This window comes from Grampus griseus (assembly GCF_964374135.1).
Source record: "Grampus griseus genome assembly, chromosome: 19".
Taxonomy (NCBI): Eukaryota; Metazoa; Chordata; class Mammalia; order Artiodactyla; family Delphinidae; genus Grampus; species Grampus griseus.
In genome coordinates, this window is record NC_139013.1 from 55,317,708 (window position 1) to 55,331,477 (window position 13,770).

Here is a 13,770-nt window from a genome sequence, read left to right on the forward strand (position 1 = left end):
GGGGCCCCATGGGAGCTCGTCTGTCTACCCTCCTCTGCCTCCGCGGGGGCTCTTGCCTACGTGCTGTCAGACCGCTGGTAATAGGTGTGAAGTGGAAAACCAGGGGGCGTGAGCGGATTCGTCCTACTGAATTCCTGGTGTCCGTTTATCTTTGAATGCTTCTTTGTAACTTTTTTACGTAGGGTATGTGGTGTTTCTCTGTTAGCTTAAACACGTGAGGATGTGTTAGACTAGATATCGAAGTTGAAGACAGGTGAAGCTAAAATTCTTCATCAGATGACAGTGTTGCAGGGACTTCTGCTTCCCAGAGGTGGCGAGGCTGCGCGGTCGGCTCCTGCCGCCTCGTGAGTGGGGGAAGGGTAGTTGCTCCCATTTACAGGATGGGAACACTGAGGCTCCGGATCAGCCCCCGTGGCTCTGCCCTGTGGGCTCCCAGGGCCCTGTTTCCATGGACTCTTGGAAAGGATTTCTGGTCGCCCCTGCGTGGGCTCCCAAGGGGAGTGGAAGTGTGGTCTGAGAGTGTAGGTTTTAAATCAGATTGATGGGACTTCCCTGGTGGCGCAGTGGTTAAGAATCCGCCTGCCAGTGCAGGGGACACGGGTTCGAGCCCTGGTCTGGGAAGATCCCACATGCTGCGGAGCAACTAAGCCTGGGTACCACAACTAGTGAGCCTGCGCTCTAGAGCCCTCGAGCCACAACTACTGAGCCCGTGAGCCACAAGTACTGAAGCCCATGAACGTAGAGCCTGTGCTCCGCAACAGGAGAAGCCGCCGCAATGAGAAGCCCATGCACCGTAGTGAAGAGTAGCCCCAGCTCACCACAGCTGGAGAAAGCCCGCGTGCAGCAAGGAAGACCCAACGCAGCCCCCCACACACACGCAAAAAAGGAAGAAGAAATAAAAATGAATTTAAAAAATATTTTTAAAAATAAATCAGATTGGTGGCCAGGCTTTTCTCCTTTCTGAACACATCGACTTAGCTTTTTTAAGGTGCAGTTTTCACCTAAATACGTGTCTTATAAGACTAAGAAGGACTTCCTTAGTAGGGATGCCAGTCCCGGGAGCCTGTCACCTGGGTCCGGGGAGTGCATTTTAACCAGACAGCTGGTTTCCAAGTTGAAACCAGCAGGACTGCGTCGCCTTCCTCCTTGGGAGGAACTGTGCGTGGTGTGGTGTCCGTGCCGGGCTTCCCCAGCCAGGGCGCTCAGTGGGCCTCAGGGTTTCATGCTGCAGTTTCCAGCCGTGTCCGTGCCCCGTGCAGCGAGCCCCCCGTGGGTGTGTTCACACCTCAGGACTGATCTGTTGGCTACATTTCCAGAGGGGAGAGGGCTGGGCGTGAAGGCTTGACACATCTTTAAAGATGTTGCCAGATTCCTCCAGAGAGAGTTGCAGGGACTCGCTTTTCTGCCCGCCTGTACAACCCAGACCTTTAGTTACTCAATTCTGGGGTCCCCTCTGTGCTCCTCAGCCCTTGGCCTCCAGGGTCATCCATCCTGCCCACAAGGGGAGGAGAACCCTTTGGTCAGCCTCGGCTTTTGTTGCCCCCGGCAGGTCTCGGGCATAGATCCCACTGCTCCTTGCCGTGTGACCCAAGAGTCCTGGGGGGTGGAGCCTGGTACCCGTGAGAGCCAGTTCTGGCCTCAGCATCCTGCCGGGGGTGCAGGAACCTTACAAGTTCCCAGTTGGGGCTGTGGAGGGGGTTTTGTTTGTTTCTTTGGAGAAAATGAAGGGTTATTTAGGCTTAGGCAGTTGACTGCTCAGCAGTTGGTGGACGATGGCTGTGGCCAGAGGAAGGTGGCTGGCTTGACCTGGCGTGTGGCAGGGGTGGAAGTAGGGAGCTCGTGGCTGGTGGCTCGTGACTGCTTTTGCGAAATTTTACCTGGTCGTCCTGTTCTGAAGCCCACTTTGGCTGCAGGGTAGTTGGTTTTTTCCAGTGGGGCATTTTCTGATGTCTGGGCATGGTACCTAGGGCTTTGCAGATGGCAGATGAGCCCAGGTGAGGAAACACCATTAGAACTTGGACCATGGGAACACCACAAGAACTTAGTATTTTACCTTTGACACCCTGGACTCCCTTGGCCTGGTAGAATGTATTGGGGGAGGGTGTTAGTATCGGCGTTTGATATGCAAAGAATTCTTCGCTATAGGCGTCTATAATCTGGGTTCGTGGGTGCCAGCCACCTCTACACACACACATCCCTGTGGGGTTTACAGATGGGCTTCTGCGAACATGGTCGAACTACGTGCGGAATTCAGTGGAAATGTTTTTCTGGGCAGGGGGTCCGGTGTGTCACTTTGAACCATTGTGAGAATGGAACTTCTGCAAAAGCAAAAAAACCCCACAAAAACATCTTATCACTCGAGGCAAGTCCTGGCTCTGATTCACGTGGGACCCACCTGCGGTTGACAGGTGCCGGGATCACCCCTGAAGCTGGGGGTGGAGGGGTTGACCTCTTGCTGCTGAATCTGCTCGAAGGTGTTGCTGACATCTGTGCTGAGCGTCCCGGTCGCGCACACGTTTATTAGTCTCCTGTGGACCCTGTTCATCACCCTGACCCACGTAGTTCCTGAACAGCAGTGAGTGGCGGGGACTCTGGCGAGTTGGCAGCCTAGGGACAGACGAAGGGGTGGTCGCCACGCTCGGGATGTGGTCGGTGGCGCCTCCTTTTTCAAGGGAAAAGGGAAATCTTCATTTTGACTTGAAACCAGTTTTAAGATATCCATTGACTGACATTTCTTTTTTTAATTTTTATTTTAATATTTTGTTAAAATATTTTATTAATTTTTATTTATTAATATTTAATATTTTATTATTATTAATGTTTAATATTTTATTATCTTGCCTGCACCGGGTCTTAGTTGCAGCACACGGGATCTTTGTTGTGGCATGCGGACTCTTAGTTGCGGCCTGCATGTTCCCCCACTAGGGATCGAACCCGGGCCCCCTGCATTGGGAGTGCAGAGTGTTACCCACTGGACCACCCGGGAAGTCCCCATTGATTCACATTTAAACATGTCTTGACTTCAGGCCAAATAAACAGGTTGATGGATGAAAGGCAGCCCTCAGCCTCTGCCACCTGCTGTCTAGTCCCCCCCACCCCAACCCCGAGGTACGGATGGAGAAACTGAGGCTCAGACTACATGAGGACCCGACAGGACCCCACCAGCAGGTGCGGGGGAGCCAGGCCCGGATCCCCATCTTCTGGCTGGTTTCCAACCGAGGATGCAATTCCTTGACTTAACTCCTGGCGGTCCTGCCATGTGAGACTCTGAAGTTGCCTTCTCCACGTTGAATCTGGTGGGCTGTGCACTGTGAAGGTGGGACTGACATACCTATTCTGCAGGCTGAGGACCTACTAAGTGCCCTTTGGGCCTGGGGGTGCAGGTGGAGATGCCCGCCCTGCACAGACAGCTTTGTCAACACCCACTCAGTATTGAAGGGACAGGACTTCCCTGGTGGCGCAGTGGTTAAGAATCCGCCTTGCCAGTGCAGGGGACACGGGTTTGATCCCTGGTCCAGGAAGATCCCACATGTCACGGAGCAACTAAGCCCATGCGCCACAACTACTGAAGCCCGCGCGCCTAGAGCCCGTGCTCTGCAACAAGAGAAGCCACTGCAATGACAAACCCACGCACCGCAACGAAGAGTAGCCCCCGCTTGCCGCAACTAGAGAAAAGCCCATGTGCAGCAACAAAAACCCAACGCAGACCCCCGAAATTAAAAACAATAATTTGTTTGAAGGGACAAATGCTCTTCTGTTCTCTGATCCTCTCTCCTCACCTGAGGGGCAGGGCAGGAGCTGCCTAAACACCTGGCTTCCTGGGCCCTGGGCTGGGCAGGCCCCGTTCAGCAGCGGCCTCTGCTTCCTCTTCTCAGTGCTCCTCAGAGTTTGGTCTCCCAGTCAGGTTTCTTCCCTTTGGGAGAAGGACCTGGCCTTGACCCCTGCCCTCCTGGCCTGTTTTCCCACCTGCCGGCCCTGGCCTGCCGCTCCATGGAAACTTGGAGGCGTTTGGCCGCCGCCTCCTGGCTAGGTTGGGTTCCTGTCCTCTGGGACCTCTGACCCCCACCTGCGTCCTGCACCCCGTGCCTCCGGGCTCCACTCAAAGGGCTCCTTTGTAAGGAGGCGGCCTGGTTAGCTCAGGGGCCTTGGGCACACAAAGGAGTCGCTCCTGGGGTTGTTGCCTGGGTGCCCTCCAGCCCAGAGCTGCCGGAATGTGGGATTCAGGGGGTGCAGTGGCCCCAAGGTGAGATCTGTTCTTACTCCCTGTGTGCCACCTCTGATCCTCCCTGCTGCCACCTGTAAAATGATGCAGCATGTGGGTGGGCGCTCACAGCGGCCTGCAGGACGGGACGGGACCCCTAGGAGGTGGGGGGTCCTTTCCAGTGTCTTCTCGTTTAAAGGGAAATTGGTGGCACAGCCGCAAGGAAAACTGGATCCCCACCCCAGCATCTCAGCACGCAGCCCCAGACAAGGGGATGACTCTTCAGCCTCAGTTTACCCATCTGTAGAGTGGGGGTAGGGACGGGCCATGTAGGAGGCTCCTCGGGTGACCTGTTTGCCTGGGGTCTGTTCCTGGAGTTACTGTGAAGGGTGATTGGGACGCTCTGGTCGAAGCCAGGCCTTCTTACTGCTGACGCCGTTGTTAAGGACCACCTCCGGGGGTCCTGGGTGCCACCCTTGACCCGGTCTCTCAGCCTTTTTTGTGTTAATTGTGCGCCTCCCCGGGGCTGCCAGCTTTCTGCCTGCCCCGCACCCCAGGCCGCCCGCCACCCCCTGGCTGCCGCCGCCCTTCATCTGCCCGTCCCAGGCTGCTCCAGACGCGGCGGCCGCTTAGAATAATCGCCGTCGAACGTTGCTGTCATCTGCTGCCCGACTTCCGTCCTTTGCATCCACCGGAACCTCCGGGACTCCCGAGCGTCTGAGGCCTTGAACCTCAACCCCTAGGCTGTCCTTGGAGGCCTCTGTCAGCGGGCTGCTCCGGGCGCCAACCCCGTGCCCGTCGCTGTCCGCGGGCAGCAGAGAACCACTCGCTCTCCTCTCCACCCAGGAGCCGCTGCCCCGTGAACCAGCTTGAGTGGCCCCAGCCCCACCTCCACCTCCCGGTGTTACCTGGCACCCGTGCCCTGAGGGACTCCCACGTGTGGGCGTCTGTCCTGAACGCTCTTCACCCCCGGACCTGGATTCAGCCTCCGGAGAGCCGCCCCCCAAGCGGTGTCGCTAACATGGCAGTGCGCAGGCAAGGGGGGACCCGCAAATGTTCCCCAGCTCCCACCCTGCACCAACCCCCCCCATCGGCTGCAGCTGCGGGGCGTTGCTGAACCCGTCTGCCGTGGCTGCCTGGGGACCCCAGAAGTTAGCTTTGCAAACAGCTCACGCCGCGGTGCTGGCTCTGGGAGGGGTGGGCTCCCGTTCCCATTGACTGGGGTCCTGCCAGGCACTTTCTGCAGCTCGTAAGCGCCCGCCTTCCCCGTTCTGTAGTCACTTCATAAACACTGCTGACCAACAGGGCTGCACGGGGCGGGGGATGGCAGCCTTGTCGTAAAATGAGCTGCCTCGTTACTCATTTTACTCCCCGGCCAGGGTCGTCTCTGGACACACAGGCTGGCCTCCCCCCGATCCCCCCCTCAGTCCTTCCCTCTGGTTCCGGGTCAGGATCCAGGCCATCTGCTACGGCCGTCCCCAAACCAAAACGAAATGGCTTTGGCTCGGTCCGCCGGTTACTGGGGCCTTAGCCTTGGGGAGTACGTCCAGTTCTGGGACCCCGGGCAAGAAAAGGCCTCAGTCCCCTTGGAAACCTACAACCTGAGAGGGTGGCCGTCACTGGAAGAGAACATTAAGGCCTGAAGCAGGCCACCCGTGTGCGTCCGGGAGCCAGAGGCCTTCCTGATTCTCCCAGGCGCCGCCCCTGCCCCCATCCCCAAGAAAACTTGCTTCGTGCGAGCGAGCTCGGGACACGCCAAAGGCAAACGTAATAATGAATTTATTATGAAGCCGCTCGGGCTCCCGGGATCACGTGGTGCCCCCCGCCGCCGCCTGCTGGGGTCTCTGCTCAGGTGACCCCAGCCTTGTTAGCACTGCAGAAGTATCGCCCCTTTTGGGGGGCAGGGCAGTGGCATGGAGGCCCCGAGCTGGGGGACACTTGTATTTGTTCACAAACATTTCTCTCTGCGGTAATGAAAAATTACCAAGGGGGGTGATTAGAGAATCCAAGTCCAGATTGCGCACGCGGGCCTGAAACTGAGGCCCTGCCGGGCCCGGCCCCGTGGGGTGTAATTACCCGGGGTGGGGGGTGGCTGTCGGGGGAAGCGGGGCGGGTTGGTGCTTGAACCGGGAGCCAGCAGAAAGTGCATCTCGGCTATTAGCTTGTAATTACAGAGCATGGAGGGAGCAGGCCTGAGGTCTGGAGCCGCGGAACAGCGGCGCGAAGGCAGCGGTAATTACGGGATCGGTGGGAGGCCGGAGGGAGGCTGCGGCGCGCTGATTAATAACACCCTCCGCCCTCACGCAGGGCGGGGAGCCGCGCCGCGACCATGTTTAATGGAGTGTTGGGGCCTCCCTCCCCCCCCCGCCCCTTAAGTCCAGCTGTTGGGAACGTTCAGAGTCCATCGGGGTCTGTTCGGAAGCACCGGGACAAGGTGGTTCCGGAACCCGTCTGCCAAGCCATCAGCCCAGCTCGCCCCTCTGCACTTGGATTTGTCGTCTTTGCTCTTTTCTTTTTTTTGGTTTAAGCTTTGTACTGCTTCTGGCCGTGTTAGAAACCTGGGCAGGGAAGAGGAAAGGGTATTGGTTAAGGATACCACACTTTGGTAGAAGGAGCGGGAAGGGTGATGGCAGTCCTGGGCCGGGCCGTCCTTGCTTCTAAAGACCGACACCACGCGGGGGAGGAGGGGGCTGGCAGATGCGGTGCGCGCTGGCGGCCTGGCGGCCTTTCCTCTCCTGCTCTCAGCACAGGGCAGGGGCTCTCAGCTCTGGGTGTCTGGCTGTGGCGGCTCTTTCTCCTGGGGGGTCGAGGGGGCGGGAGGTAGACAGCAGCATGTGATGCAAATGAGGCGGCCAGGAGGCCACCTGAGCTCCCCGTGTGTCAGGGGCTGGTACAGCTGGAGAGGGAGCTCTGGCCCTGCCCCCAGGGCCGCCCCAGCCCCCGGCCCTCATCCATCATTGGCCTTCGTGCTGTGGTGCCTATTCCCAGCTGTTAGGATAATGAATTTACATGAGCTGATAATGTAGACAAGAACTCAGTCGATGGCCAGGAGCGCAGAAGTTAATAAATACCTCTCTGATGGCGGCGTGGGGGAAGATAGGCACCACCCCTGCTCTGCGGGGCTTCTCGAGGGTGCAGGGCTGCCCGAGGCTCCCTCTCCTCTCCTCTCCTCTCCTCTCCTCTCCACGCACCGCTGGGGCTTCCACGGTCGTGGTGGCACCTGTGGCGGGGTGTGGGACCCACCTGCCTGTGCAGGGCTGGGGGCAGAGCAGCCCTGAAGTGACCGTGAGCCTGTGACTCAGGGTGCGAGGCACACGGCGGGGGGTGTGCTCCTGGAGGCCGTGTCGATCCCCAGCAGGTCCAAGGTGACCCTTTACGGGGTCTCTGGGTCCCCCGAATTTGGCCTTTGTCCTTCCCCGTCCTAGGTGCAAGGGGGCCGTCACCCCAGCTGCCGGTGGTCCCTCGGGCCCCTGCCTCGCCTCTCCTCCCTTATGATGCACATATGCCGAGGAGGGATGCTAATTTTAGACTCCCCTAACGAGGCTGCTCATTTGGAATTCTATTTTGAGTGACCTGACATCAGCAGAGCAGCGTTCCTGGCCCGAAGCTGCTCCAGAGACCACGACTGACACCACGACAGGGACGCTAGCTCTGGGGGAGCCCCAGGAGCCTGGGGGCGCTGTACATGGGGCCTGTGCAGCACGTGCCGGGCTCTAAGGAGGGGGGAGAGCAGGCTCGGGGGGGTGGGGCGTCGCTGAATGCCAGCAGGAGTGTGACAGTGACTTTCAGGTGGTGGCTGGTCCAGGAGGGGCAGAGGGTGGGTCTGCCCCCCAGAACCCTGGTCACCAGGGAAAGGCGGGGGTTGTCGGTGAGGGTTTGGGTTCCAGGAGGGGCACCCCAGTTCCCTAAGCTCCCGCATCTGCCCCGCAGGAGGCCCCGGTCTGGGGAAGACCCCAGCCCCCTGTTGGTTATTCCAAACTCATGCAGGCAAGTCTGTTTGTGGGCCCCCCACTTTTAAAAACCTGCTTCACTACAGAAAAACTAGAGCAGAGAGAAGTAAAAAGGCTAAAAATGAGAAAATTGTTCCTCCTGCTGTCACCTGAAGACCCCCACCCGTGGCCTTAAGGGGCCCGTGACACTTTGGGGTCTGCCCCGGGATTTGCCCCATGGCTGCTCCCCACTTATTCGAGCACCCGTGTACCATCCTGCCCAGCGCTGGCAGCTGACGGTCACAGCATGTCCGCTGGGTCACCAGCTGGCCAGCCTGTCACAGGGCCACTAGGCAGAGCCCTCCACATCTGCTCCCTGGGCCACGGGGACCGGTCACTGGGAGGTGAGGACCGCTTCGCCTGCCTCGCTTTGCCGGCCCCCCTCCCCTCTGTCTGGAGGCAGCATGCGGTGTGGGCTGTGGGGTGGAGCAGAGCCAGGCCCTCCTGCTGCGGCCCCAGGATGGGTCTGGATCTGGGCCCTGACCAGCTTTATGTATGTGGGACACAGGTGCTGTGTTCAGGTAATCCCAGCCCTGATGTTGACTGGCTGTCGGCCCTTGGGCCCAAGCCTGGAGTCTCCCTTCTGTAAAATGGGCACAGTGACACCTTTCTCTTAGAGGTGAAAGGATTTAAAGGTGGTGGCTAGTTCTCTAAGGAATGTGGGAAGGGGGAGGGAGGTGGTTAATGGCCTTGGATGGCATCAGAGGGGCTCGATTTGGAGACTCGGGGGGTAAAGAAGGTACAGAGTATCTGCAGGTGGTTGAACTTCCACAGAGGAAGGGAAATAGAGATTGAGGGTCGTGATCAACAGAGAACGTGGTGGTGGCACTCACTGTAGCAGTTACCTAATGCTGCGTAACAAGCTATCCCAAACCTAAACGTGTCGGGGTCCGGAAGCGGCTCGGCCGGGCGGCTCTGGCCCAGAGCCTGGTGTAAAGGAACGGTTGCTGGGGCTGTGCTCTCATCAGAAGGCTCCCCTGGGGCTGGAGGAGCTGCTGCCGAGATGGTTCATGCTTCAGTTGGCTGTTGGCCGGAGGCCTCAGTTCCCTGAGTGTGGGATTCCCTACAGGTACCTAGGGCATCCTCACAACCTGGCAGGTGACCCCCGCCCCCCCATGGCTCAGGTGATCCAGGAGAGCGCAGGGAGGTGGCCAGGGGCCTTTGATGACCTCACTTTGGCGGTCGCCACGCTTCTGGCGTGTTCTGTTCAGTGGAAGTGAGTTGAGAGGTCTGGCCCACATCGCGAGAAGAGGACCCGTCCCCGCCTCTTGAAGGATGAGTGCCAGACTGGGACACGTTTCTAAACCGCCGTAGTCAAGCGTAGCTGAGCTCCGAGTGTGTTGCACCTCTTGGTCTGGCCTCACGGTTGGGCCTTGGACTGGTCAGGTGGTGTCATGAGTGGTGAGAACATTGCATCTGGGCCCAGGAAATGGGGTTCGAGTCCTAGATGTGCTGCTGAGCTGTGTGGCCCTGGATTGTCTGTGTGGCCTCGGGTCGTCTCTGTGACCTAGCTTCGAACAGCTCCTGGCCTCGGTGTCCCCGCAGGCGGCAGGATAAGAGCTCCAGTCCCCCTCTGTCCCGGGGTGTCCTGTGTGTTCGCGTTGACCAGCCAGTGCCACTCACGGATGTGGAGAGCTGGGCTGTGTGACTCCCGGCCCGGACACGGAAGGGATGGGGGTGGGGGTAGGAGGCACAGATTCGGCAGGTCGGGTCCCATTTTGCCCAGCCTGACCCATGTGAGCCTAGCCAAGCCCCTCGCCCACCCGAGACCTGGGTTTCTGCCCCCGTCCGCTGACCAGCTGCGTGATAATAACAGCGACTCCTGGGATGCGCCAGCCGTGCTCTGGAGCTTCTCACGGAATTTACCTCCTTGAGCCCTCACGGAATTAACGTCATGAGGCAGATCCCCCATTTATAGGTGAGGAGACTGAGGAGGCTCAGAGAGGCCGAGTAACTTGCCCAACATCACACAGCTGCAGGTGGCAGAGCCGGGATTCAGGCCCCAGCGTGTGGCAGCCTGGTCCATGCTGAGCCTGACCTCCAGGCCCCGTGGCCGGCAGCACCTCCTGCCCTCCCTGTTCACACCGTCCGTGGAGGAGGAGAGGGGCTGAGGGGGCCTGGGCCGAGCTTCCGGGACATGGCGTCCGTCGGGCTCCACGGCCCTCCAGTGGCTGGTGGGGTGCTGGCTTGGCCGAGAAAGGACTCTTGTTAGGAACCTGTGTTTTCTAGTGACCAGCCTGCTGGGGCAGGGACCCTGCGCCCCGCTGGGTTCTCGGCTTTCTCTGGTGGGCCTGCAGTGCCTGTGGGCATGTGGTTCCCACCCTCTCCCCTGTTCTTCCAGAAGGAGGAGGCCACGCGGGGTCAGCCTCGGGTTGGTGCCGCCCCGGCCGCTCAGGGGGCCTGTCGCCTGGCGTGGCGCCGCCCACGTGACCCGCCGGCAGCTGGGAGGCCAGCCTGGGCACAAGGGCGCTTGTGCAGGTCCTTTATTTCCGAGGTGCGAGCCCTCTCCCGAGAGAACGGTGTTCCCTCGAACTTGCGCCTGCCTCAGTACTGCCTTTTATGCGCCCCCCACCCCATCCCTGCCGTGGCCGTTTATGCGGCTGAGCCCCCAAGATCTCTTTTGCCGCCCGCCCGGCGAGAGGGCAATGGTGGCCGCGGCCCGGCTCTCCGGGACCCTGGGTTCAGGGCGTGTGTCGGCGCCCGCGGCCTCTCCTGGCTAGTTCTGGGGACAGGGCAGGTCTCAGGGGCCCACCCCTGCCTGGCCACTGGTGGGGTCCCCAGTGTTCACCTGGCTACCCACGGGGACAGGCATGGAAGCAGGTTGCAGTTAGACTCGAGTTGGACCGTATGCAGAGTGCTGCAGAGGTGGCGTGGGCTCTGGGGGTTGCCGAGAGCCCCTTGGGGTGGGGACCGTGGCCTGGGGGCAGCACATGTTCCTGCCCTGTCATCTTCTGGGACACTCTGTGCTTGTGCGCTCTCACCCCTCCCATGACTCGCCAGGTCCCCTCCCCAGGTGACCCCGGGTGTTCCCTGGAGCTGTCCCTCCTAGGTCTCCGTCTGGGGCTTCGCAAGTGCGTTTACCTCTCCCTGCACCCAGCCCGTTGCCCGTGCCACCCGCGAGGCCGTGCGCCTTGACCTACGCCTCTCGAGTGTACCCACGGTGAGGGAGCGGGGATGCGGCAGGTGCCCCTGAGAGGGCACGAGAAGTTAACCGAAGACTTATGGCGCTGTTCACGCCCGCCCGCGAGGGAGCCCGGCCGATGTCAGTGGGGCGCGTGGGGCCGGGTGAAGGTTGAGCCTCCTCAGGACGTGAAAGGCCGGGGGCTCATGGGAAGGCCTCTGATGTCACTCCTGGCGGGTGGCGGCTCCTTGGCCCGCGTGGCACCTGAACCTGGACCCCCGTGGGAAGGGGGCTTCCCCTGGACAGCAGTTTAGACCTGCGGTCGCGGGTCTTTTAGCGTCTAGGCGGGGTTTGCACCGGGCGAGACGGCAGCAGCGTCTGCAGGTGGCTGTGTTCTCTGCCTGTTTCTCTCCTCTGAGGCACCTTCTCAGTGCAGACCCGCTGGGTGCCTGTGGCTTTGGGATTCAAAGGGGGACGGTTGCGGCACAGGAGGGCTCCAGCCAACCCGCCTGGGACGATCCCGGGTCTGTGCTGCCTGCCCGTACAAGCCTGTTTGCTTTTCTGGAAGGAAAAGGATGTGCTCCATCTGTCTCCAGAGCGACGTGCTGAAGGCCTGGCAGAAGTGTGTTCGTCTTCCTGATCGTCAGTGGTTCGGCCCTTTCCCTTGCCTCTGGCGTTCTCTTTCTTGCGAGGACACTGGCCCCGCGCCTTGGTCTCCGTCCCCCACGCCTGTCGGGATGCTCTCAGATCTTCCGGAGAGGCTGTCGGCTCGGGCCGGGATGAGCCGTTGGGCATCTGGACTCACAGGGGTCCTGGGCACAGCGGCTCTTCGCTTACGGAGCCGAGAGGGTGGGGCTGCCCGCGGACGCCGGGGTCGCGCCCCCGTTCTCTGCGCAGCGCTGGCTCTGCTCCGTTTCTCCTGTGCTGCCGGGGCCTCCGGCTCAGCTCCCGCTCCCCGCATGCCGCCCACTGGCACCGGCCCCCCAGGCCGCGCAGACCCCGCTCCGGTGCCGGGCCCTCCTGCTCTCTGGGTGACTTCTGGTTCTTCTTTTCCTGTTTCAGGCATGAGCCATGAGCCCAAGTCCCCTTCACTAGGGATGCTTTCCACCGCGACCAGGACCACCGCCACCGTCAACCCCCTCACCCCCTCGCCGCTCAATGGCGCCCTGGTGCCCAGTGGCAGCCCCGCCACCAGCAGCGCGCTGTCGGCCCAGGCCGCGCCGTCCTCCAGCTTTGCTGCCGCGCTGCGCAAGCTCGCCAAACAGGCGGAGGAGCCCAGAGGTAAGAGGCGCGCCCGCCGGGCGGCTCCACGAAGCGGGGGAGAGAGCGGCCCCTTCCTTCCTGCCCAGGCCTCGCGGCTCCTGCGCTCGGGGGGCACAGCCGGTCCCACGAGCCGCCGCCCCGCACGTGCACGGGGCTCCGGGGGCGGGGCCGCTCCCGCCCACGTGCTTGCACGCCCGCGTCTACACGTGCTGGCTTTTCTCGTGCTGCCTCGTTCTGGCGGGGACCGCGCTGTCTGACCCCCGCCCGTCCGGTGAGCCCAGCGGCCCCAGCAGCTCTGCTTGCTCCTGCTGCCCGCGCTCTCTGCTGCTCTGTCCTTCTTTGGCTGTAGGACCACCGAGGGGGCGTCCGGCAGCTGTGGCTTCAGAGGGTGGATGTGCTGCACCCGATACGTCCCTCAGGAGCCCCCAGCCTGCCCCGGGGGCCTCTTCCCAGGTGGCATGTTTCCCGGGAGCACCAGGCCTTGATACCCCCTCCAGACGTGGCAGGGAGCAGGGTCTCTGGAAACCCTCTTTATCCTGAGTGCCCCAAAGTGGGGGCGCAGCTTAATCCGTCCAAGGCAGGGGTCTTGGGGTGGCATGGACAGGTGTCCCCCAGAGGTCCGGAGCCCCAGCTCCTGGTGGGCAGTGACGTGCTCTGTGACTATGGGCAAGTGCTGACCCTCTCTGAGCTTCCGCCTTCCTGTTTGTACGACGAGGCTCGCTACAGCTCTGGCTCCGGGCACTTCTAGGGCTGTTAGTCCAAGGGCTGCTGGCTGGAGGAGTGGGGCTGGCGGGCAGTTTGCAGCCAGAGCTGCTGGGAGGCCTGGGCCGTTGCGGGTTCTGGTGCAGGCCTCTCAGGCACCCTCTGGACTCACTGCTTGGAGGCAGGGGGTCGGCCTCCCGGGCGGAGGAAGCAGAGACCCTGGGTGCCTCTGCCGGCCATCTGCCTTGCCCCAAATGTCCAGGGCTTGGCGTCCTGGCTTCCAGGCCCTCTGGGGCACCCAAAGAACACGTGTGTGGGAACTCTGTCTGTCTTTGTGGACTCTGGGGTCTCTAGCTCAGCAGAGCGGACATTTGCCCTGACCGGGGTGGCTGGGGGTCTGCTGATTTCTGAATCTGACTTGTCTCCACACCCTTGCTGATCACGTGGTTGTTGGACGGAGGAGGAATGTGAGGGGGGTAGACAGGAGTTGACGG

The 13,770-nt window shown here is 61.0% G+C and overlaps 1 protein-coding gene across 7 annotated transcripts in view; it reads left to right on the forward strand.

Annotated features, from left to right (window-relative positions):
- GSE1 (Gse1 coiled-coil protein) overlaps positions 1–13,770 on the forward strand; it is a 418,849-nt gene that overhangs the window by 369,655 nt on the left and 35,424 nt on the right. For 3 of the 7 annotated variants that reach the window (XM_082677994.1, XM_082677996.1, XM_082677997.1), the window contains one exon: positions 12,374–12,592. The exons of the other annotated variants lie outside the window; for them this stretch is intronic. In XM_082677994.1, the coding sequence (XP_082534120.1) occupies positions 12,374–12,592 (219 nt within the window). The remainder of the gene's footprint in view (positions 1–12,373; positions 12,593–13,770) is intronic. 7 annotated transcript variants of the gene reach the window in all.